This window comes from Haliotis rubra, unplaced genomic scaffold, assembly GCF_003918875.1.
Source record: "Haliotis rubra isolate DU_JTF1 unplaced genomic scaffold, ASM391887v1 Scf358, whole genome shotgun sequence".
NCBI classification, from domain to species: Eukaryota; Metazoa; Mollusca; class Gastropoda; order Lepetellida; family Haliotidae; genus Haliotis; species Haliotis rubra.
The window spans coordinates 800,315-827,170 of NW_025767033.1; the positions used below are offsets into that span (position 1 = coordinate 800,315).

Genomic DNA, 26,856 nt, shown 5'->3' on the forward strand with positions numbered 1-26,856 from the left:
GGAGGCAAATACAGCTAGCTACGTTTATAACGTACACGCTTAAAACGAACTGACAGATATAACGAACTGGTGCTTTTTGTCCCGTACACGTGCAGTATATTTTCAATCGAAATGTGTAAACGTGTATGAACTATGGTTAAAACGAACCTTTTGACTTCGATATAACCGTAGTTTACTGTATGCCAAGTTCCCAGCATTACCTAACCCCCCACCCCTCCCCCGACCGAAAATATTTTCCCTGAAGAGCATTTCCCCCTAACCTTTGGACTTCATGATTTATGTGCACACACACGCATCCCCTTCTCCAAAGTCCTGGATCCGCCCCATGCGTAGCCGCCGTGATCTAAAGTTCGGTCGGTCGGTTTACAATACGAAATACGGTATTCTCATCATCCAGTAAGCAACTCTTTTTAAATCCAACACAATGCTAATCAACCCGCGGAGCGCCAGTTGCGTTCATGTTACTTGTCAGAGTGTGCGTAATCGTCTACGTGGAGCTCGTCTCCGGTTACGGAGGGCATGCTTTGGCATCCTGTTGGCATCCGATTGACCTGACATGACGTCCAGGATAGGGCTGAAGATCACTCCAGTCGGGAAGATCACGACTGTGCTCCAGTGAATTTGTTTTCGTGATTTTCTGACGTATATCCTTTGAAAGTGGTGATCCGAAGCCAACTATGGGTAGTATATTAAGCAGGGTCCCAATCCACAAAGCGTTCGTAGCTCAGTGACGTTCTTAAGCCTATGGGGGCGGTGGGGCAGCCCAGTGGTTAAAGCGTTGGCTCGTCACGCCGAAGACCCGGGTTCGAATCCCCACATGGGTACAATGTGTGAAGCCCATTTCTGGTGTCCCCCGCCGTGATGTTGCTGGAATATTGCTAAAAGCGGCGTATAACCAAACTCAGTCAGTCAGTCAGTCAGTCTTAAGCCTATGGGGGCGGTGGGGCAGCCCAGTGGTTAAAGCGTTGGCTCGTAACGCCGAAGACCCGGGTTCGAATCCCCACATGGGTACAATGTGTGAAGCCCATTTCTGGTGTCCCCCGCCGTGATGTTGCTGGACTATTGCTAAAAGCGGCGTATAACCAAACTCAGTCAGTCAGTCAGTCAGTCTTAAGCCTATGGGGCGGTGGGGTAGCCCAGTGGTTAAAGCGTTGGCTCGTCACGCCGAAGACCCGGGTTCGAATCCCCACATGGGTACAATGTGTGAAGCCCATTTCTGGTGTCCCCCGCCGTGATGTTGCTAGAATATTGCTAAAAGCGGCGTAAAACCAAACTCAGTCAGTCAGTCAGTCTTAAGCCTATGGGGGCGGTGGGGCAGCCCAGTGGTTAAAGCGTTGGCTCGTCACGCCGAAGACCCGGGTTCGAATCCCCACATGGGTACAATGTGTGAAGCCCATTTCTGGTGTCCCCTGCCGTGATATTGCTGGACTATTGCTAAAAGCGGCGTAAAACCAAACTCAGTCAGTCAGTCAGTTTTAGGCCTATGGTAAGCTGAGTTACGACAGGTAATAACGTTACAAATGCGTTGTGGATCGAGGCCCTGGCTTGTAACCCATCTAGAACATGCCACATTATGTTTGTACGATCTTCAATCAGTAGCCTGCCCATTGGCGGCGTTGACGTTGCTCGTGATATCAATCACTTTTGAGTGAGTTTAGTTTCACGCTGCACTCAGCAATATTCCAGCTATATGGCGGCGGTCTGTAAATAATCGAGTCTGGACCAGACAATCCAGTGATCAACAGCATGAGCATCGATCTGCGCAATTGGGAACCGATGACATGTGCCAACCAAGTCAGCGAGCCAGACCACCCGATCCCGTTAGTCGCCTCTTACGACAAGCATGGGTTACTGAAGGTTCATTCTAACTCGGACCTTCACGGGTCCAATCACTTCTTCTCTGATCCAGACTTGATCATATGTAGACCGCCAACACATCTGGAACATTCTGAAAGCGACGTTACCAACACACAAACACCATATATTTTTAACGACTCTCGGCGTAATCTGCTAGGTCATAATCTTACATACTGTTACTCTCACAGTGACGCTGCAATGGTAAGTTTGTGTGAAAATTGTTTAAAACTTCATAGTTCGTTCTTACTTGACTTGCACTAGATATTGTGCTTGATAGGAAGAGTGAATAACCGTTTGTTCAACGGGAGAGTTTTATCTGGGGTTATCTCAGAGTTTTAAGGCGACTGGATCCTGTAGTCTGGCTCTATGGCTTGGCTGGTAGCGTGACATGGTACCAGGTTGTACGTATGGATGATTATATTGCCAAACATCGCCATGAAAATCCTGTCTAGAATTGTTTTATTACAGCTCTCCATGTTTTCCGACTTACGAAGTCGAGTTTCGATTCGGTCATTTGGTGGTTGAATGTCATCGTTTCCAATAGATCGGTGGTCATGATGTCAACCTCTGGTTTCACCAGTCCATTTTCGTTTACTTGCTGACCGACACCCTACAGCTTAAATACTGAGTGCTCGTTAAACAACAAACAAAAGTAATATGTTTGTCTAGCCCATCCCGGATTATGTACAAGCCACTCTCATTAAATCGGATCTTAGCTCCCTCTAACTTTAAACAATGATTTATCGGCAGAAAACATTACAATCTTAATTAATAAGATTGTTTGCGTGGCGTAGTGACATTGCTGATTGGGCATTAAGCAAACCAATGTTTGTCCGGAGAGAAACTTATGTAGATCATACTTACACCTTCGAAGGAGATCAACGCAGATGGTTCTTTCATCTACGTCCACGTAGAAAAAACACTTCCATCCGTGCGTGCGTGCGTGTGTGTGCGTGCGTGTGTGTGTGTGTGTGTGTGTGTGTCAAACTGTTTGGCAGCAATTTACATTTGGCACAAAAGCCCAAAAATATTTAACAAACCTTGAACATATTTCAATGTAGATGTACTTTATTGAATGTACTGATAGTACCTCACTATTGAAAGTCAAACAAATCTGTGATATTTCATTAAGCCATGTTTAAGTAACGTAGACGTAGATGTTATATTATCTCCTCCCAAAGCGAGCTGAATTCGACGTTCTGGTGTTTTCGATGATTGCGTTGCTGGCGCTATATCGGGGGAGTACGTGCGCGATCGGTGAGCACAAGCAACTTCATCGGCAGGGCGGATGCCCAGTCACGGTCGTGAGAAGTTGTATTGATAATTGAAAACCGGAAGTTAAGTTGTTTAAAAAGCAAACAAGCATCAATATTATTTACCCGAGATCGTTGATACCACTTCAGATGCAAAATCAATTGCCTTTATAACAAAAAATAGCAGGCGAAAATTCAGTAAGATCATTCGTCTGCTGGTGACAGGCAATATTTAAATAGAAAGCCACGTTATCACAACACTCCCTCGCAGTGCGGAGCGAAAAGTATGGCTCATCGTCGAAAACCCATACAAAATCCACGGATGTGGCGAACGGCAACAGTTTCGCCGATACGATGTCATCAAGCTTATTTTTGTAGGAAACACTTGATATTTTTGTGTGAAATAGATGAATATATCCTTCATCACCCAAGGTTAGTAAAATTAAAACTTCAAATGATATTACAGATAAAAATTATGTTTTTGTCTTACATCGTCGAAAGCCCCTGATACCGGGATATATAAGTGCCATTAACACGTTTCTATAGAGCATGCTGTTAAGAGCATGAGATTGATGTTCAATTGAAGAGAAGAAAATTAGATCTAAGATATGAAGTCGAGAGTGAGGCCACCGGTATCCTATTTGAGTGAAGCCATATCCTCACATGGTGTGTGTTTCACCTTAGAATTGCAGTTACTCTTTCCTATTCCAGAGGTTATTACCATTCCTGATTCTCGTGGCACTCGTTGTTTCATCAAGATGTGGTGAGTAGCCAGTTCTTTCAATATGGGGGCGGTGGGGTAGCCCAGTGGTTAAACCGTCCGATCGTCACGCCGAAGACTCGGTTCGATTCCCCACATGGGTACAATGTGTGAAGCCCATTTATGGTGTCCCCCGACGTGATGTTGCTGGAATATTGCTAAAATCGACGTAGAACCAGACTCACGCGCTCACTCTTTCAAGAACAACTGTTCAAACAACGCGATGTTAAATACTGAATACTAAATATTAATATAGTCACCATATCACCAGTTCTGGAATAAGATATTATTGTATCATTGTAAAATATTGGTCTTTTATTGTTGTATTGTGTTTGTTGTAATTGTTTTTGCATCGATTTTATCGTATTTGTCCTTGATTTGATCTTAAACACTATATAGTCGTACCCACTCGTTTTAACAATCATGAGCAAGTGTATAATGTGTACTGGCTGTATGGGGCGGTGGGCTTGCCTCGTGGTGAAAGCGTTCGCTCGTCACGAAGAAGGACTGGGTTCGAATCTACGTACAATGTGTGAAGCCCATTTCTGGTGTCCTCCGCGTGATATTGCTGGAATATTGCTTAAGGCGGCGTTAAACACAACTCACTCACTAACTCACTATATCACTCTGTTTTGGTGTATCCTAGAGGAGGAGAAGAGGCATTCTAGTCATTCCGGACACGTCATCACAGACACTTCCCACAGCATCGGGATCTCCTTTCACTCTTTCGGAGGTTACACAGAAAGGTTTCTAGGTACGTGAACTGTAGAAATGATCATGGTCCAAATTTGATTGGTTCATGTATAGCTAAATATTCCATTGCAACGAAGGCGGGTTGTAAATAATGAAATGTGGGTCAAACAAACCAGTGATTGAAATCATGAGCAACACCCAAGGTCGTCCATGTTGAGTGCCATGCAAATTGACTGGTGGAGCATGGAGAAATTGTTCTGTATACGCACAGTAACTAGCACTGTGAACCCGTGAAGATCCGGCTTAGAATTGGTCGTAAGAGGCGACTAACGGGATCGGGCGGTCAGGTCCATGTCATCGTATCCCAATTGCGTAGATCGATGCTCATTCTCTTAGTCACTGGATTGTCTGGTCCAGACTCGATTATTTACACAGCGCCGCCATATAGCTGGAATGTTGCTGAGTGCGGCGTAAAACAACAAAACAACTAACATTGTGGAATGAAGGGCAAAAACAACACGATGACGTCATTTCATTATTATTTCCATATTCTTACCATGTCTAAATCAGGAAATCTATATATAGGTGTACCCTAAAAGAGGCAATTTGGCGTTATTATGTTGATGTTGATTCTCCTGGTGGTCAGCCTTCATGATCTGTGAGACATTGTACGGGAGATGTATAAAAAAAGTGAGTGAGTTATTATTTAACGTCACATCGGCAATATCTAAGGCATATCGTGACGAAAACAATTTATACAATATAAAGAGAAAACATTTTGAAGATTAAAACCTGTCGACGATGGACAGTAAAAATACTAGAGAATCACAGATATGAATAAAACTAGCGAGCAAAGCTAAAACATTTCAATTAAAGAGGACAATACAGTATAAAACACGGGCTATAGATCGCCAACAACTGAAGGTAGATCACCATACTAGGAACAATGGGGACTTACATTACTTTTGCTACCTGCATGGATCCTAGCTGGATTTACACCATCACTTCAGCCGCTGTTAAAAGAACAAAGATACTACGTGTAAAAATGGTAAATTTACATTTTACTTTGAAAGTTTTGGGACTTACGTGATGTATAAAAGACCATGATGAGAATGATAATAGTGATAACTTTGAAGATGTTTGGCAACAAACGCAGCATGGTGGTGGACGGTGATTGTATAAATGGGTGACGGGCAGAGGAGTAGCATAGAGGCTAAGACCCGGGTTCGATTCTCCACATGGCTTGAATGTGCGAAACCCATGTCCCCCGCCGCGATTGTGATAGAACCTTGCTAAGAGCGTCATAACATCATACTCACTCTCTTACTCACTCACTCACTCACTCACTATCAATGAATGATAATTATGATGACACCTTCAAGGTGTTTTGTTGCAGAAGTAGCTGGGCGGTGAAATGTTATGATGGTGTTGTAAATGTAGATTATAACGGAGATGACGAAGAAAACATCATGATGATGATGATGATGATGATGATGATGTGTTGTTCCCCCAGGAGGTGCTAGTGGGTACGTGACGAGTGGGGGCCACCTCCTCCTGCACAGAGCGGACTCATGCAGGACGGCGGCTGTCCACGTGCTGGACGGTGGCCTTCACCATGCCTCTGGCTTTTCACATGGCGTCCATGACGTCATCTCTGGCATCTTGGGACGATGCTGTTTCTTCTGTCAAAGCATGCAGCACCACAGAGGTAAACAGAGGTCTTCCCTGGTATCTCAAAACATACACTGTAAAAATATATGTTTGGAATGAATGTTAATATGTTGGAATCCTATACGGAATCCTATACATTTGATTAGATCTGTCTATCTGTCCGGTCTCTCGCGTATTATTTATCCTAAATACACTACACTCCGGTTGTCTCGAAGCATGGATAACTCGCAGATAACTCGATTTACAATGTACAGCAGTACCTATATTCATAGAAGAACCGTATTCTGCTGTTGAAGATAAAATGCACATCTTCTTAGTATGAAATTCCGAACTGAGAAAAGAGTGCATTGTAAACATTTATTGAATATCCTACAATTAATAGTTTCATATCTACAAGGCAGAGTAAGAGCACTTAAATGTCTATATTTGTATCATGGAACAATAAAGACAACAAAAATACACGTGCTTCTTTGGTAGGATAAATTTAAACCACAATTTCACGTTATTTAAATTACTTGATTGTTTTGGGTTTTTTTAAAATACCAAACTTCCGAGTAAAAAATCGAAGCAAGAACAATTTCGAATTTTCGACTTCTTAGGATAAGATGACAAAATAATCGAAATTACGAAGTAACAAGAGAAATTTCACAACAACGTAACTAACGACACATTTTGTTTACATATTTTATGATTCCAAAGTAGCAAATTTAGGCTTCGTGCAAGGATTTTGTCCTCTAATCCTTGTCTTCTCATGTTTCCAATAAATACTGAATGGATGTATACATATAAATGTACCGCTAGCAAACTGTATATTTTCAAATTATTTCTGTGAAACTAGACCAACATCACACAGTGCACCCAGTCATTACGTGTCCAGCCAACATTCATGTGTCCGCTGACCACAGGTCAACGTCCCAGGTTGTCAAGATCCCCACTCCGAAGTACAGCGATCCCGAGGGGTCCTCTGTAAAGTGAGTCAGTCTTACATGAACACAGGAGACATTCGACGCAAATGGAGACTGTCATACAGTCGAACACCGTTGTGTCGAACCTTAATTTGACGATCTTACGCTCGTCTTGAAGTAAAAGCATGGTTTCATCGTTTTCTTACTTCATTCATGTTTTCGGTTGGGTCGAACATCAGATAACTCGAAGTACAAATGCAGGTCCCTTCAACTTCGACACAAAGGTGTTTGACAGTACTTGTTTACATCATGCCGCGATTATCCAGTATACTATACGTTCTCTTGGAATCAGATCCAAATCGCCGACCAATCAAATTCAAGCTATCAGCGAGAGAACATTTGTGCAAAGTGCGGGATCGGGTTACCTATGGCGATTGTGTGAACTCAGTCGTTCCTGAACACTGGGCAGACTGTCACTTGTCTAGAGATCTTTTACTATTTTCCCAGACTATCGGTCAGAAATCTGCCCCACGGCAATATCTTCAGTGAAGGCTGCACCACCGTCCGCTACACTGTCACCAACTCCCACGGCCTTTCCAGCAGCTGTCTTGTCACCGTCAGTGTCACAGGTAAGGTCGGGTGTTCGGAGAGGAGGGTGGAAGCCTCTGGGAGGGAAGGGGTGAGGTACAGGACCCGCTGATTGTGTGTTGGAATCCTAGGTTCCTAGATTCTGATTCTTTGTCTGTCAACACCAGTAGCGTAATGTTGGACATCGATATTACATGCTTTGGCAGAAATTCTGCTGACTCAGCGGTTTACCACCACATGTGACATAAAGGGGGTGGTGTGGTAGCCCAGTGGTTAAAGCGTTCGCTCGTCACGCCGAAGGCCCGGGATCGAATCCCCACATGGGTACAATGTGTGAAGCCCATTTCTGGTGTCCCCCGCCGGGATATTGCTGGAATATTGCTAAAAGCGGCGTAGAACTATACTCACTCACTCACATAAAGACAAGTAAGCACGCATAATCTAGACTAGAAAAAACATAAAAGAATCCAAAACAAAGAAATACGCCGTGTGCAGATTCTCCTACTGCATCATGGGAATGTTTCAGTGAAGCGGTGCCCCAGACCGAATTATATTCATAATGGCCGCCTGACTTGCACGACGTCATCCGGTTACCTGCTGTTGGGGGAATCCTGCGCCGTGTCATGTAACAGTGGCTATCAGAGAAAGGGAGCTAGCAGCGTCACCTGCACTGGTACCAATACTCTCAGTGCCGCCATGCCTGTGTGTGAAGGTAAGTTGTTCATGGTTGAACTAGTCACTAGTGCCACTCTCCGCATCCCTTTCCATGCGCAAAACCATCAGCGACAAGGCTTGTTTCAGCTGGGAGTACTGGTACTCACCAACCCACGCTTGTCGTAAAGGCGACTGAGGGTATCGAGAGGCCAGGCATTACGTCATGGTTACCAATATGTCAGCGACCTAATTACGTGAACGGACTTGGCGTTTATCGGGCCATTGCGAGTAAGCCCGGATGTTTCAGGGCAATATAGCGATTAACAACGGGGAGAGTTATATGAATACATTTGTATACAACTTATTTCTTGGTAATGTAAGCGACGTTTCGGTGGGGTAACCTAGTGGTTAAAGCGTTCGCTCGTCACGACTGAGGGTATCGAGAGGCCAGGCATCACGTCATGGTTACCAATATGTCAGCGACCTAATTACGTGAACGGACTTGGCGTTTATCGGGCCATTGCGAGTAAGCCCGGATGTTTCAGGGCAATATAGCGATTAACAACGGGGAGAGTTATATGAATACATTTGTATACAACTTATTTCTTGGTAATGTAAGCGACGTTTCGGTGGGGTAGCCTAGTGGTTAAAGCGTTCGCTCGTCACGACTGAGGGTATCGAGAGGCCAGGCATTACGTCATGGTTACCAATATGTCAGCGACCTAATTACGTGAACGGACTTGGCGTTTATCGGGCCATTGCGAGTAAGCCCGGGTGTTTCAGGGCAATATAGCGATTAACAACGGGGAGAGTTATATGAATACATGTATACAACTTCTTTCTTGGTAATGTAAGCGACGTTTCGGTGGGGTAGCCTAGTGGTTAAAGCGTTCGCTCGTCACGACTGAGGGTATCGAGAGGCCAGGCATTACGTCATGGTTACCAATATGTCAGCGACCTAATTACGTGAACGGACTTGGCGTTTATCGGGCCATTGCGAGTAAGCCCGGTGTTTCAGGGCAATATAGCGATTAACAACGGGGAGAGTTATATGAATACATGTATACAACTTCTTTCTTGGTAATGTAAGCGACGTTTCGGTGGGGTAGCCTAGTAGTTAAAGCGTTCGCTCGTCACGACTGAGGGTATCGAGAGGCCAGGCATTACGTCATGGTTACCAATATGTCAGCGACCTAATTACGTGAACGGACTTGGCGTTTATCGGGCCATTGCGAGTAAGCCCGGGTGTTTCAGGGCAATATAGAGATTAACAACGGGGAGAGTTATATGAATACATGTATACAACTTATTTCTTGGTAATGGACGTTTCGGTGGGGTAGCCTAGTAGTTAAAGCGTTCGCTCGTCACGACTGAGGGTATCGAGAGGCCAGGCATTACGTCATGGTTACCAATATGTCAGCGACCTAATTACGTGAACGGACTTGGCGTTTATCGGGCCATTGCGAGTAAGCCCGAGTGTTTCAGGGCAATATAGCGATTAACAACGGGGAGAGTTATATGAATACATGTATACAACTTCTTTCTTGGTAATGTAAGCGACGTTTCGGTGGGGTAGCCTAGTGGTTAAAGCGTTCGCTCGTCACGCCGAAGACCCGGGTTCGATTCCCCATGGTTACACTGTATGAGGCCCATTTCTGGTGTCCCCCGCCTTGACTTTGCTGGAATGTTGCTGAAAGCGGCGTAAAACTACACTCACTCATTCCCATAACGGTTTCCAGGCTCACGGTGCGGGTCTCCCCCGACACCCCCCACCGGCAACTACACCTGCCCCATGGGTGGAACATATGGGTCAGCGTGCTACCTGAACTGTCCCCCGGGGTCGTCACCTTCACACAACAAGTTCTACATCATGTGTGAACGTTCAGGAAGATGGACTTCGCCTGGGAAGTGTGAAGGTGAGTTTATTTAGAATACGTCACTGAATACTTTTTACACATAGAAAACAAGAACTGGTTTTATTTCCTAGCACACGCCATCTTGTTTTCCAAACCAGGAGCTGCCATTAGAAAAATATTCGTAGCTTTACGAGCTCTCGTTTTACATACCACAGGTTAAGGAATTACGTAGTTTTTTGTGATCTGACCCAGTAAGGTTTCGGGTTTTCCTTGTTCCAAGTTTACTTTCGACGAAATTTTTTTTTCATGTTTGGAATTAAGTAATTTTAAAAATTATGCTATACTATGATTTGAACCCAATCGCAGAAGCACTGCACTGTAAACCATGCAGCGTCACGTGACCCGCCGCCTTTGTAATGTCCAATGCCCTTCGCTATATATTTTTACTTTCGACCCAACTGTGATTAAGAACTGTATAATGGACCACATATCTGAAACTGCTATTTGAATGCTTCCTCTAACGTTTCGATTGCAAGGTTGAAACAACATGTTAAGCTAGAAATCTACAGGCATAAAGAAGTGAGTGAGTGAGTGAGCGAGTGAGATTTTTTTAGGCCTCACTCAGCCATATTCCAGCTATATGGCGGCGGTCTGTAAACAATCCAGTCTGGACCAGACAATCCAGTGATCAACAGCATGGGCATCGATCTACGCTTCTGTCTTCGAAATAAAAGTGTCAGTTTCTGTAGTCATAACATCTTTCGTACATCTAATGGACATATTTTGAAGTTTGCGTTAATGAAAACATAACTGTCATTGCAGTACTGAAAAGTACATTGAGGATATATTTTCTATTTTCTGTTCCTCCACAGTTATCTCCCACCCCTCCTTCCTCCACGCCAACTGCTCCGCCAGCATCACCTACACCCTCATGAGTGGTATAGCCAAAGCAGCGGTCAGATGGAGCGACGTTCTCGTTGACCCCACGAAGGGCGTAGGCAGGGTGAAGGTCACCCAGACAGTCGGCCCTCGGTCTGGCACTGTGGTTGGTCCATGTCGACAGACAGTCGTGTATGAGGCCGTAGACGAGACCGGAAACAAGGCCACGTGCTACTTCACCGTAGATGCCTCGAGAGCAGGTAGATGTGTTTCCACAACGTTGGGGCGATGAGGTAGCGTTGTAGTCAACGCGTTCGATCGTCACGTCCAAACACCTGGTTTGATTCCAAACGTCTGGTGCTCCCCGCTCCCCGTATGTTGCTAAATTGACAGGGCTCGATTTAGTGCTTTGTTACGTGCACTGGTGCAACCCAATATAACAAAATGCAACCGAGATATTTGTCTAACTTGCACCAGGTGCAACTCGATTTTTGAGTGGGTAAAAACTTAATAATACATCTAAATAATTTCATATTTCTTACATTAAATATATTAAGCGTGTTTCTTACATTAAATATTGCAATAAAAGCAGTGCAACTGGAATTTGGCTGGTGCAACTAGATTTTTTATCTTAGGTTGCACGTGGTGCAAGTAGGTTAACATCTCTTAAATTGAGCCCTAATTGAGTCAGCCACTCAATCACTCACATTTACCCACTTTAGTCATGTAACATATGTTATATTTGGGATTACACTTTTTTTTAGTAAAGTACAGATTCTAGTACTTTTGTTGGCACCTAACCGCCAGCACACGAAATCAGCCGCCATGTGGAAGTCGCGGTGGCTGAGCGGGTTAGGCGGCTGACTTTGTGTGCTGGCGATAAGGTGTCTGACTCTGAGGGTGTGGGTTCAAATCCTGAAGTGGACTTAACCCAACAACAGTACTAGAATCTGTACTTTATTAAAAAAGTGTGATCCCAAATATAACATATGTTACATTTGACCACTTTCTAAAATGACATTGTGCAATCACACCTTAGTCGTGTCACTCGTTGAAAAATGAGTCGAATATTATAGGGACTTGAATCTAGGTTCAGCTTGCTTCTTATTCCGCTGCAAGATCTAGCAAACTGATACCTATCTCTTACTTTAGCTTGACAGCTGAATATTCTCAGTTCGGTCCCTCACTCGCTCCCTCCCTCACTCACTCTCCCTTGATTGCAGTGAAGACATGCAAGCCCCCATCCTACAGCTTCACCGACGTCAACCTGAACTTCACATGTCCACACAGCTACAACGTCGGCAGCTCGTGCACCGTGCAATGCAAGATGGGATACCCCCTCGTTGGCTCCAACCGCATCACGTGTACCGACAGCCCTTCGGCCACATTGGGCACACGCTGGACATCGGTGTCGGGCGTTCCGTCATGTCAGAGTAAGCTTGTTTGTTGGTTGGTTGGTTGGTAGGTTGGTTGTTTCACGCTGTACCTTGAACTCTTCCAGCTTTATGACGACCAGCTGTAAATAATCCAGTCTGGACCAGACAATCCGGTGACAGACATTATCAGCATTCATTGACGCAGTTGGGACCGAATGACATGTGTCAACCAAGTCAGCGAGTCTGACCGCCCGATCCCGTTAGTCGCCTCTCACTACAAGCATGGTTGTTGAAGTCTAATGCTAGCCCGGACCCCCATGGGTGATCAGAGACATGAACAATAAACAGAATAACTAAGTTGTTTTACAATCTTGAGATTTCAGATTTATAAACATAAACTAATGTTGCACACATTTCGTGTGTGTACCTCGCACGTGTACAAGTGTTTGTTTAGGTTTATACATTATTTGCGCAAAAAAGCACAAAGTCACTGACGTCAATTCTCTCATAAGATTACGTCTATGACAAATGACCCACTTTCGTATCAGAATGCAAAGGCAAAAAATCTCAGCTAAATACTAATTTGTACTCAGAAATGATAATCCCGCTTTTGATGTACCAAATACCTATGAACGTACCGGTAGATTCAACAGACATAAATCAGCTGTCAGTGAGGTCAAACGGAACACACAAACATTATTATGTTATTTTCATTTATTTATATATTAATATAATTAACGCTGAGTTCCAACTAGGCTGCCCACAGGCGCTTTGTTTTTCCCCTCGATCATTGGATGTTAATGTCAACGACATATCGTATTATCAGTCTCAATTCCCTGGGAATCATAAACTCTTGCAGCCACTAGGCGCACCGAGTTAATGTGGTTTTCTCATCCTTACGAGGTACCCATTCACAGCTGGGTGGACTGGGACATATAGTCCCAATACTTTGTCCACGTTTACTGCACCTGCAACTAGCTGTTTGCATGTATTCATGTGTTCATGTGGCCACCATCTGGTAATTTACCAACGGATTCGTGGGTTCTTTTAAGAGCACAGGGTTGTGTTCTGTATAGGCAAGATTTTGGTATTACCTGTATTACCTCTGCTGTGATCTGTATTCATCTTCCAGAGAGAAACTGCCCCGCCCTGCAGGCGCCCCAAAATGGGGCGTTGTCATGCGACAAGTGGGTAGGCGGAAACATGTGCCAAACGCAGTGCCAAGAGGGCTTCCTTATCTCGCGGTCAGCGCCCGCTAACGGCATGTACGCATGTGGATCTAACACCGGCACATGGAAGCCAAGCCCTCACATCATGCCATGTGTTGGTGAGTGACGGAGCGCATGCGCAGTGTAATTACTATGACGCGTTGTTGTATGATCATATAATTAGTGAGTGAGTGAGTTATTATTTAACGTCACATCGGCAAGATTTCAGCCATATCGTGACGATGATCATATAATTAAACAGCCAAGTCAGTTCTAAAAGGTTTGCCCAACCATATATGGTCTCTGGTTTGTCCAAACGTACCTGTCATTGTATCCAACCAATCCCCAAGTTAGGAACCTATCAAAGGCCACAGGGGGCTTTATCACTATATAGAAGGAAAGTTCCTTCTATGTCATGATAAGACCCCGTTAGTGACAGTACTTAACCTGATGGCAGTTTTTAGCGTTACAAGCCCCTGTGTCAAAGGCAACGGCACCGATTGTCATTATGTATTTTGGCGTAATTCCAGCGCGAAGATATACAGTGAAATAATATTTGAAACTACAATATAAAACAATATATTTGTCGCAATCATTTCAGTGAATCATCGGTAATACTTGCAAAACAGGAAAAATATATCCACTGATTCGGCTTGACAAGGGATGGGTTTTTTTTCGTTACTATTTATCCCCACCGCACTCATTGTCCCCGCATATCTACAGACAAATTAGTACATTTTGTTCAGTAAAATATAATCCTGCCTAACATTTCTGGATAAAATAGAAGAATCTGTTATTGTTTGGGTTTTTGGGGTGGTGGTTTTTTTTATTGCATTGTGTGTTTTTTTTGTTTTTTTTATTTGTAACATATTGAAAATTGATCTTTTAGAATATGTGAGAACCCTTCCCTGCAAATAATAGAAGCGACAAAACCCTTTCCACGTCCATAGGAAAACTCGATGTACAATTGTGACTACATCATGAGTACGTGTATATTTGTTTCAGTATTACAGCTGTACGATGTTGTTTTTAAACAAATGGAGTCCGGACCAAACAATCCAGTGATTGGCACCATGGTATGTGCTTTAATTCGTTCAACCTATGACATTTCCAGCCAGCTGTCTGCCCCAGTCTTTCCGTGCCCCCGGGAACGTCTACTACAAGGGAGCGTGTCCAACCAGCCCCTCCGCCAGGGCCCAGATCAGGAGCAACTTCATCAAGTCTCTCATTAGCAGCATCTTCATGTCCGTGTGTGCTGACAGAACGCAGTGTAATGCACAGAACGTGGACGTCATATGCGGCAGGGTGACTGGCAAACGCACGACGACGTATTCTGTGCAGTTAACGTTTGATATTGTTGTGCCGTACGTTGCTGCTGATGGCGGAGGAGCCATGGCTGTGGTTGCTGGGCAGAATCTACTGAACAAGATCGCAGCAGGTGCGTTATCTACTGATATTAATACCAAGGGATGAAGCGATGAAGCATTATGTTGTTACGGTATGATGCGTCATCTCAAAATTGTGTGATTATAAATATTTCAGAGCAGGTTTGAAAGAATAAGCCATCTGTATAGACATGTTCATTAAGCAGGGGTGGAAATAACCCATTGCCCGACGTCCGAGTCCAGTGTTTTTTCCTGTCGGACAAGCAAATTTGTATATCACACTGTACCGGTGTCCAGTTGACTTTCCAATGTTAATTATGTTGTTTATTTTAAAAAATCAACAAGAAAACGGCCGGTAGAGTGGAAAAATTATCAGGGCAAGTGATTTTACATGTGCCACTGTACCGCAGTACACCAGCAATGCTAAATTTATTTCCACCCCTGATAAAGGCTAATTTCAGTAGTGAACTTGAAACAACATTTTTCAATATTTGCCTCTTATTTAAGTCGCGGCGTGTATAGGTTATAGTTATGAGAATAGGCTGTTTGCTGGGATCACTGTACGGTAGAAGGTAAATGCACTTCCGTGTTCAGGTGAGAAACAGTGCGTACAGATCAGGTACATTTGTAAGCTCCGCCCAATATTAGTTTTGTTGTTGTTGTCGACGTTTCTGTAACTAATCGAGGGTAGACCAGACAATCCAGTGATTGACATGATCTACGCAGTTGGGACACGATGACGTGTTAACAAAATCAGTGAATCTCGCTACCCAATTCCGTTTGTCGCTTCTTTAGACAATCATGGGTTCTAACCCGGATTGGGGCGGTGGGGTAGCCTAGTGGTTAAAGCGTTCGCTCGTCACGCCGAAGATCCGGGTTCGATTCCCCACATGGATATAAAGTGTGAAGTCCATTGCTGGTGTCCCCCCGCCGTGATATTGATGGAATATTGCTACAAGCGGCGTAAAACTAAACTCACTCGCTCACTCTAACCCGGATCTTCACAGGTGGGTCATTGAAAGAGCAATAATATATTTAGGCAAGTGTATCGGCTTGTATTGATGCTGAAGATAACATATCGTTTCATCGATGTTTCGTTTAAGCCCCTATTAATACACAGAGGACTTAAATATGCGCTTGGTGTGTGAGTGAGATTTACAGTATGTCGGTCAGCGTGTCAGCTTAATCTGGTGAGTGAGTATGGTTTTACGCCGTTTTTAGCAATATTCAAGCAATATCACGGCGGGGGACACCAGAAATGGGTTTCACACATTGTATCCATGTGGGAATGGAACCCAGGCCTTCAGCGTGTCGTGCGATAGTTTTAACCACTAGGCTACCCCCACCGCCCCGGATAGTGACGAAAGATATAGTCTTCTGTTTTCAACATTCACAATTCCGCAATCAGGCGCCTCAGAGGACATGTCAAGAGGACGTGGCGATGTAAAACATTTAAATATAGGGTTACTTTAGGGATCGAATAGCCATTTGTTGAAAACATGTTTTAGGAATCATGAATGGTGTCAAGTCAACTTCTCTGAACATCCCATCATTTGGCCTCTATACATCAAGTGCTGCCCTCCATGTTGAATCCATGGTAATGGACTGTCCACAGGGCACAGGACCGGACTATACCAGTGGAGCCTGTGGTCAGTATACGCTAATGTCAAGGTCAATGTAACAGAATTTACAACAGCGTCTCGCATTTACATGTCGTCTTGTACTAGCTTAGCGAGAGTTTGGTCAAATAGAACGCAAGAACAATTTCGTGCAGATTACTGAAAGTTAGTGAATTAAATTGTGAATTAAGTGAATTTGTTTCCACTCAGATTTGGACAGTATTCCAGTCATGGCGTGTTACTGTGGTAGAAAAGCCCGAAAAGTTGTAAAAGCCCAAGAGTGCAAACAAAGAAACCAAACATGGGTCGCATCTTGCTTCTGACGTGCCCAAGGGAGGTAACACTGTACATGACGTTGCCTCACACGGCTGAGAAACCTGTGCCTGCAGTATTTTCGTAAAGCTTATATGTAAATAATTCTTTCCCAGCATTTTCGGGGGGATCAAACGGTCAGTCCAAATGCGTGTTGTCTTGTTTCAGCTGGATGTCCAAAAGGCCAATACTACAACGAGACCAATGACTCGTGTGACCCCGTCCCGAAAGGGTTTTACCAGCCATCTGACAACGCGGTGACCTCTATCCAGTGTCCTGATGGGATGTCCACGGAAACTACCGGAGCAAAGAGCCGCTCCGAGTGTCAGGGTAACCAGTCGTTACAGTAGAGTTATTACGGGTGTATTTGGGGTATACAGTTGTAAGATATTTGATTAAGCGTCGTTGAGAAGGTAATCATGACATTGGCCTTTTCAGAGGTGTGCCCGCCTGGTCAGTACTCTGCTACAGGACTAGCTCCATGTTCGCTGTGTGGAGAAGGCACCTTCTCTAGCACCCCCGCGGCTGTCGACTGCATCACGTGCTCCCCTGGGTACACTACCAGGGACTCGGGGGCTACCAGCCTGGATAGCTGCATTGACGCCAAATACCGTGAGTATATCACAGTAAATACACCTGCTTCTCAATCGCAAAACCTGTTGATTGTTGCTTTATGCGAACACTGTGATATATTGCAGATGATTCCATGGCTGACCAAGCATTTTTTTGCCGATTTTTTCAAGTCACACCGCAATAAATATTTGACCATATAAGGCCGGTCACCATGACGTCAGAATGTTGTTTAACGCACTCAGCATTTCACTCGGCAATATTACAGCTATATGGCGGCGGTCTGTAAATAATTGAGTCTGGACAATCCAGTGATCAACAGCAAGAGTATCGATCTGCGCAGTTGGGATATGATCCCGTTAGTCGCCTCTTACGACAAGCTTGGGTTGCTGTAGATCCATTATAACCCCGTTCTTCACGGGTGTGCCCCACACTTAAGCCCATCAGCCATTAGATCCAATTGTCTCAACAGTCCACAACGAATGCCTGAGCAGCCCATGTGGAGCGAACAACGCCTGTGAGATGCTGCCAGATGGCTACCGGTGCCGATGTTCTGGGGGATACAGCGGAGAACGCTGCCAGACTGCCCCCGACCACTGTCTCAGCCACCCATGTGCCAACAACGCCACCTGTGTCACCTCCCCTGCAGGATTCGTCTGTCGGTGCGCGTCTGGGTACACGGGCGATCGATGCCAAAACCAAATAGGTAATCCTGGACTGACAATTAGTCTCAGAAATTGAATCTTTTTGAAATAATATATGCCAAAAAAGACAAAACACAAAAAAATGCCATTAGCGCACAGAAACATCTTAATTCCCCAGAGGTGAGGCAATCTAGTTCGGCCCAGACTTATTAAACTAGAGATTGACTTTTTTAATGCATTCCCTTGGGTCTTGGAGAGACTAAGCCAAACCGTTCTTTCAGCAATCTGTTTACGTCGTTTGTAGTTCTGTAAAAGTCACTTTGCAATCAACTGTTCGAAAAAAAATAGAGCGCGCATCCCAAAGGACAAAAGTTAATGTTTCCTTATCTAAATACTTAGTATGTTAGTTTTTAGCTCTACCATGGATTTTTTGTTTGTCTTTCACTGTTCAAGCAAAGTATTTTTATTATACTCTCATTAAAATCATGCATTTTACTACCTCTTTGCCTGAAGATCTGACAACTCCACTATAAGAGGTCGTTTTTGGTAAACTTTCTGATCAGCGCTGATGCTTCTATAAAGTAATGACACGAGTGAGCCAAGCTTCTAGAGAAGCAGTGATTTCTGGATCGCGAAAACGAATATATTCGGTGAGTTTCGGTAACAAAAACTATAAAACCGCGTTATTCTATTGTTCATTCGTCCTGTCTTTTCTGAGCGCCATTGTTTCCACGCCTCGAATCGTGAACTGATGACATGGTATATTTCTGCATCTGTGTAGTCTTTTCTTTGGCTCTCATCGATATTTCAAAAAATGCTGTAAAGATATGAAGCCCCATCGTATTAGGAAGTTGTCACATGAATGTAATAAGGGACCACGCCATTTTGTTTGGGTGGAAATAATCGCCCAGGTTCCACCTGACGCGATCCTCAATAGCTGTTTCATCAGATCTTTACGTCCTTATAGATGTAATACATATATAACGACATCATGAGAGAGAGAGAGGCAACATCTTCACTGCTTTATGCCTGTGATGCCGCTTTGTGTACCTTGGATGTTGCAGGATCCGCTGGTAGTTTTATCAGATTCGTCCTAATGATTTATCAATGCATCCTATCACCATAGCAACGTTCTTTGAGTACACTGGCGCTGTGACGATTCACTCGCGTATTCGATGAATCGAACCGTCAACCCTTCATAAATTTAATTCGTCATTCGTGATCACTAGAACTGAATATTCGTGAATCTTTTAAAACGAGTGTTTTATTTGAATTCGGGTGTTATTTATCAAACCGAGATTTGCAAAATGAAATATATCCAAGCCTGGCAGGATCTTAGCCAGCACTCCTGAATGAGTGAGTTTAGTTTTACGCCGCACTCTGCAAAGGTACAGCTATATGGCGGCGGTCTGTAAATCATCGAGTCTGGACCAGACAATCCAATGATCAACAACATGAGCATCGATCTACGCAATTGGGATACGATGACATGTGTCTACCAAGTCAGCTAACCTGGCCACCCGATCCCGTTTGTCGCCTTTCACGACAAGCATCACAGCATTGGTCAAAGGATTAACCGTGATACGCTGATAGATAAACCAGTGCTAGTTTACACATTCTGACAAGAAGCATGGGGCCAGCACTCTTGACAGTAATGTGGTCATAGTTGTGATGAATTGAATAAATTTTGTCATTGTTTTTCTGAATATAATGAATAGTACACCAGCTGCCGACTTATTATTGTATTCGTTACTCATATGCATTATTCATATTCATCCAGGGGCGGTGGGGTAGCCTAGTGGTTAAAGCGTCCGCTCGTCACGCCGAAGACCCGGGTTCGAATCCCTACATGGGTACAATGTGTGAAGCCATTTTTGGTGTCCTCCGCTGTGATATTGCTGGAATATTGCTAAAAGCGGCGTAAAGCCAAACTCACTCATATTCATCAGTCAGTATCCGTGACATGTATCATATTGGCAGCCTCACAGAGGATTCGTTGCAGCCTTATTGTACACATTAATGTTGAGCGTTACAGTTACTTCACAAATATGTCGTTCAGCAGTGATGTTGCTGAAATACTTCTGACTTACTATTAAAAGCCCTCTGTGGCGGGATAGTCAAGTAGTTAAAGAACCACTAAACTTTGTTTTTTGTTACTCTTTTAACCATTACATATGAAAGATTTGTGGTTAGTCTTATGCGGAACACCAAATTTATTCTTTAAAAACTTGTGGTTAATTAATACCGAGCGATTAAAAGTGGCCAAAAAGTCGCCTGCTTCCCTCTCGCCCGCCAACGAAACCACAGACAGGTTACGTAACTCTGTCGCCAGAGCACTGCAGTGACGTCATATGAGGAACGATTTTCAGTTAGTTGTATAGAAAATGTGTAGCACGCTCATCATTTTGACGATTTCTCGACATCAACGACGACATGCCGAATCGTTGCTTTGTCGTCAATTGCTCCTAGGGGTCGGGCGATGGTGTCCCCATGCACAGATTTCCACAGGACCCCGCAGTTCGTGCTAAATGGGTTATGTTTGTGAGTGCGAAGCGAGCGTTGTGGAAGCCTGAAACGATATCTTACTTGTGTTCAGATCGCTTCACGGAAGTTAAAGAATCAAAACTACTTACTAGTTGTAGTAAAATATGCATATGATTGATGACCATAAAGATTTTCTATGACACAACTTGTAACATAACGATTTCTTCCTCGGAAGTGAGGTTGTGGTCGAAGTAACAATAATATTGTAAGTAGTATTATATTGACACCCACCTCGCTGCCACGAGAGAAATTGTTATGATATACGCTATGTCATGCAAAATCCTATTGGCCATCAATAAAATACATATTTTACTACCAGTAGAAAGTAGTTTTGATTTTGTAACTCGGTGAAAACAAACCTAAATACCATTTATCCTCAGACTGGCGGATGTTCCCGACAGGGCGCCGCCATTTTTAAAAATAAAAAAATCTGTTAGAATTAATGAGATTATAGTTTGTTTTCATCAAGTTAGAAAATCAAGACTACTTTCTACTCGTAGTTAAATATGTATTGGAATCATAACCAAACGGATTTTGCATGACACAACTTATAACATAACGATTTCTTCCACGGAAGCGAGGTGGGGGTCGAAGTCACAATACTGCGCGATAAATTTCTTGCTACATTCCCATGGTTAATGTCCACTCACCAGTATGTAGATACTAGTCAATGTGCGTCTTTATATTTGGTCTTATAATCCTAATTAGTTTATTATCACACTTGTATGCATTTTGAAACTAAATAAAAAGCAGACGATCTGCTGATACTTATAGTGAATTTATAACAGAACTGTAATATCTAGACATTTTATAGTTTGCCAATGTGAATCATAATTCGCACACACACCCTAGTGCATGTTGTCTGTCTCATTACACTTCACGGCGAAAACAATGATTCTGTTGAATGCTACGACAAATGAATAAAACAAAATGCAAATATTAAAATTAAAACAGATTAAAGTTATAGGAACAATATCAGGCCATTACCTTGTTCGAGGAATGTATCCATCAATATCCACAAAACTGTTCCAAATGATGTGTCTTTTAACAGTTTAATATACGAAAAAGTGATAAATCTTTTCAGGTATTGGTGTATAGTCTCATTGGTCACCCAAGATAGCACACCTGGCAACTAATTGCATAATGTCCACCTTTCTTTAAAAACAGTAATTTAGTTAGCCAATAATGGGCAATCAATCAATGTATTGCCGGTTAATCCTTTGAAAGAAGGACGTTGTTTTTACGCAGACACCGACACGACAGAGTGTATTCACTATAGATTAGTAAATCTACATACATAAACACTACCTTTTGACAATTCCGCTGTGTAAGATAAAAGTAATTAATCAATCAGCGTGTTATCGGTTAATCCTTTTGATCGATGTTTATAATGTTGAATATTTACTCCAGACACAAGAAATGCCAAATGGGAACCTTTGTCGGGTAATCTAAGTGTGTTACCACTAATTATACCTGTTATAAATTCATTAACTGACCATCAAGTGAATGATGACAAATAACATGTGTAGGTTTATACCACCTAGCACGGGTTACAACAAGGGAGTATTAATTGCTGTATTGCATGTGAAAACTTATGGGCCGACACTGTTTTGAGAATACAAACAGATTTTTACATGACATGATTAAATATCGAGGTAAAAAAACACAGAAATAGGATCAATTTGGATCAGTCATTATACAAATAGGGCCTAACGACACCTATCGATTTTGACAGAATCGTCTATGAAAACAAGTTGTAACTGGGAAACTAGGCAAAGCAGGAGACAAAATTAAATGCCAGTAGATTGTGAGAACATATAACTTTCATTTTCCACAACAATTGTCACGATTTCAGGTTTATACAAGCCTGTAAACAAGATAATTTAACCCCTAAAATGTAGATGAATTCTGCATCGGCCCTCAAAACTATTCCTCATATGACGTCACAGAGGCGCGCCGCTCTGATTGGTTGAAATTTCGTTCGCGGGTGAGAATAGTGCACTGTTGTCAAAAAGGTCGATTTAAGTCAATTAAAGGTCGAAATGAGTAGTTTTAATGACGGGGTTTCATTTATAACGATGCCAGTTAGTGATTTATGTATTTGTACCCCCTAGGGTTTATGTGACCTTTAAGACGTTCGCTCGTTAAGTCTATGTCTCAGGTTCGATTCCCGAAATGGGCGTCGCAATCATCATATCGGAATATTTCTTTCATTACTACAGTGAATGGTGGCTGGGGCGTATGGTCGCTGTGGTCAAACTGTTCGGCGACCTGTGGACAAACTGGTGTCATGTCAAGGTCACGTCATTGCGACAGTCCAGCCCCACAACATGGCGGACGCGACTGTCAAGGGGAGGCAACTGAGACGGAATCCTGCAATCGGGAACTGTGTCCCGCGTGTGAAACGTTCCCCAAACCACCAAACTCCGTGTTTGAGTGTAACCAGACCGGCTCCACCAAAAGCTGCAAGCTGTCATGTGAGCTAGGATATAGTTTCACAAATGCGCCACTGACGTCTTACAACTGTGGACCAGAAACAGGATACACGTGGGATCACGTGACCAGAGCTGACGGATTCCTGCCGTTTTGCAACAGTGAGTATACTCCCCGTGACCTTGAGAAAGCATTAAGTATGTACACTCATTTGTTTCTTCAGGGTGTCAATACGTTAATATATATGTCATTCTTCTTTTACCACCCATGGGCCTCCTTATATACACTGACGATTAACCTACTCTCCAATCGTAAGTGTCATCGCTCAGGTGAAAGAGGATCTGTAAGGGTGAAGAGCAGAATTAACCTTCAGCACACAATATAATTTTCGAGTCCACTGAAAAGTGGATTATAGTCATCAATTTTATAACCAAAATTCCAGCACCATATTGTTCAGATACTAGGATCCTGTTAGACAAAACCCTGAAGGTCAAGGCCAATTGGAAGATAACCCAGATTGATCGGATGAATCAGTTTCCAATTCGTCTTCGTTTTCAGAAATGGAGGCACCAGGAGCCATGACTATCAAAAGCACTATGTCCTACTCTGGGCTGAAGTGTTCTCTGATACGCTCGGACATAAAGCACGAGCAGGAATTGACCAGTCAAATCGAGCAACTCTCCCGGAAGTTGGCATGTAAAGATGGTGGTTTCTGTTCTTCCAAGACTGAGGTTAACTGTTCTTCTCCCGACCGAGATGTGGTTGTAGTTCTCTCCCTTGATATTTCTGGTGTCGCTGGTGCCGGGAATCTCGACGTGCACGCGTTTTTCACAGACAAGAAAGGTTTGTAGCTTAGAGTGAATGAGTGGAGTTTTACGCCGCTTTTACCAATAGTCCAGTAATATCACGGCGGGGACATCAGAACTAGGCTTTACACATTGTACCCATGTGGGGAATCGAACCCGGGTCTTAGGCGTGACGAGCGAACGCTTTAACCACTAGACCACCCCTTGAAGCTTTGAAGCAATTATTTTCATAACAAGACACGCTGAAACTGCCTTTATATAACGAGGATTATATTAGTACTATGTATACTTCCAGTGTTTAAACACTTAAAGGAGGTCCACTCATGAAGATCTGGGTTAGAACTGGTCTTCAGCAACCCATGCTTGTCGTAAGATTCGACTAACTGGGTCGGGTGGTCAGGCTCGCTGACTTGGTTGGCACATGTCATCGTATCCCAATTGCGTAGATTGATGCTCATGCTGTTGATCACTGGATTGTCTGGTCCAGATTCGATTATTTACAGACCGCCGCCATATAGCTGGAATATTGCTGAGTGCGGCGTAAAAAACAAACCAAACCAAGGGAGGTCCATTCTTCTACATTATGTCTAAGCAGCTGAGATAAGAGTAAGACAATTGTACATCAAAAATTTTTACTCGCAGATACCCACAATGAAATGTAAATGATGTCGTGAATTACGGTACAACGCGTTTCTTACTTAACAATATTTAATTTAATTTAATTTAATAATACACATTTTTCATATTTTGTTGCATGAGCGATTGCGTTTCGCCACTTTGACCATGTTTTTTTATTCATGTTCATCCTTAAGTTAAAATGTGGGTAAAAAAACCCAAACAAGGATTTCTGAAACTGCGTATCAAAGACATGATCATCATCAGAACGAATCTGGGATGATCAGCGGATCCTGCTCCGCCTTAGCCCACCATATCCAGGTATGTTATCTGCGTGTTCAACATGCAGTGTCCCCCGACTTGACCACGTACCTGCAGGCGTTGCTGTCAATGGAGTTGACGGGCACGCAGCTGATGAACCACACGACGTCCCTGCTGTCCGTCACCGTCAACAACCACAACTACACCGCCACCACTAAAGGCGTCGTCTCCACAGTTCACTGTGACTTTGGCTCTATTTACCAAGGATCTTCTTGTGGTAGGGTTTGCTTCAAATATTTAGTAACGTTCTTCCACTTCTAAGTATATTTAAAGGCTACTTTGTGTAATTTGTGTATTTATGAAGTTTGCCCTCTCCTATTATTTGTATTCATATTTTTAAAACAATTTCGCGCAGTTTTATAAACTGGCTTTTCCAACTCTGTTTTCGTTTTTGATCCGGGCACCGAGATTTTGCACACGCCGTACACATGCATGTGAAACAGGTTCGCAGAGGAACCTAACCCAAGACAGTATGGTTTCGTGTGGCATCCATTGCTTTAATAACAACGTTACGTTCATACATTTGTAACCTACCCCAAAACCTGGAAACCAGCGAGGAAAATAGTTTTGATAGGCCCTGTACTGCCTGAACTGACCATCTACCTTTTTTTCTGTGACTGCCCACTACCTCCTGTAACTGACCCCTGGTGTTGCAGTGAAGTGCGATGCTGGAACACGGCAAGTAGAGGACGTCTGTAAGCTGTGCGACGTAAACTCCTTCCAACCAAACGAAGGTCAGGATCACTGTATTACATGTCCACAGGGGCAGATAACTCTACAGACAGGTTCCACAAGGCCACAGGATTGCATCAGTGAGTACATGCCATTTGCAGTGTGCAAAATAGCCACGGGCCCGCTGGCCCGTGGCTAGTAAAAATCCACAGTCACTGGCCTGACTGGCTAGTGATTTTTTCATCGGGTCATTTGTTTTGGGGTTGTTTTTGTAATGTTTTGCTTAGTTTCTACATTCAAAGTTTGGGCTCGTGAATTATTTTGTGGGCTAGTAACTTTCAAGCATAGCTAGCCCGACTGGCTAGCAATATTTGGAAACTATTTTGCACACTGGCCATTTGTATTATTTTTTAAATTAAATTTCCATTTATGATCTTTCTATACAGTCCCTCACGAGGGATGTTACAACTGTTTCTAAACCCCTTGAACTTTTCCCCCCCAAAAATGTTCTGGTGTGTTTCATCATTTACTACAGCTGATACTGAAACATCTTGAAACATCGTTGACAGCTTAAATAATGAATGCCCACCTGAATTACCTGTCAGAAAAGACTGAATTGCGTTATCCTTGACCCTTGTCCTTTTGTGTCATTCTGTGATTCATAGTAGGTGGTTCCATTAAATTCAACAATATATTTTTTTTAAATTGTGAAATGGCAGCCATGCACGGAAGTCAACCCATTGTTTAATGACGTGTTTTATCATTGTGTTACGTGATACACAATAGCATATATCAGTTCTCAAAGGACAACTCAGTAATTGGAATCGCTGAAATGCGCATGTGCAAGTATAGAAGAGTCATTAAACATAAATCTCCTATTGTTGTTGATAATGTTCAACTTTTCGCCATGTTTCAGATGGTGACTAAAGTGGTTCATATGAGAAGACAGATATCAACAGAAATGTCTGGAACTCTGTGATGGAGTAAAACATGCATTAAATGATTGACAAGCCTTGGAAGAATGGTTGATATGTGTGTTTATGAAGTCCTGACTATGTCAACTGAGTGAGTGGTTGACACATGTCATCGGTTCCCAATTGCGCAGTATGATGCTCATGCTGTTGATCACTGGATTGTCTGGTCCAGACTCGATTATTTACAGACCGCCGCCATATAGTTTGAATATTGCTGAGTGCGGCGTAAAACTAAACTCACTCACTCACTAAGTGTCTAGT

General features: G+C 43.3%; 1 protein-coding gene across 1 annotated transcript; it reads left to right on the forward strand.

Annotated features, from left to right (window-relative positions):
- The first annotated feature begins 2,026 nt into the window (after positions 1-2,026).
- Positions 2,027-26,633, forward strand: LOC124285309 (sushi, von Willebrand factor type A, EGF and pentraxin domain-containing protein 1-like). Its single transcript, XM_046721519.1, has 21 exons — positions 2,027-2,058; positions 3,822-3,873; positions 4,517-4,624; positions 6,077-6,271; positions 7,073-7,205; positions 7,647-7,768; positions 8,254-8,439; positions 10,121-10,297; positions 11,110-11,376; positions 12,340-12,549; positions 13,625-13,819; positions 14,815-15,138; positions 16,594-16,734; positions 17,185-17,346; positions 17,455-17,628; positions 18,059-18,292; positions 22,997-23,368; positions 23,766-24,050; positions 24,978-25,166; positions 25,606-25,761; positions 26,538-26,633. The coding sequence occupies exons 1-21, from the start codon at positions 2,056-2,058 to the stop codon at positions 26,546-26,548; spliced, it is 3,696 nt and encodes a 1,231-aa protein (XP_046577475.1). The 5' UTR covers positions 2,027-2,055; the 3' UTR covers positions 26,549-26,633.
- The last annotated feature ends 223 nt before the right edge of the window (positions 26,634-26,856 follow it).

Bases quoted from the DNA above. Each gene is read 5' to 3' on its own strand.
- LOC124285309 (XM_046721519.1), top strand. The intron at 3,874-4,516 runs GTGAGTAGCCAG...GGTGTATCCTAG, and splicing joins CGTTGTTTCATCAAGATGTG to AGGAGGAGAAGAGGCATTCT. The intron at 13,820-14,814 runs GTGAGTGACGGA...TGACATTTCCAG, and splicing joins TCACATCATGCCATGTGTTG to CCAGCTGTCTGCCCCAGTCT.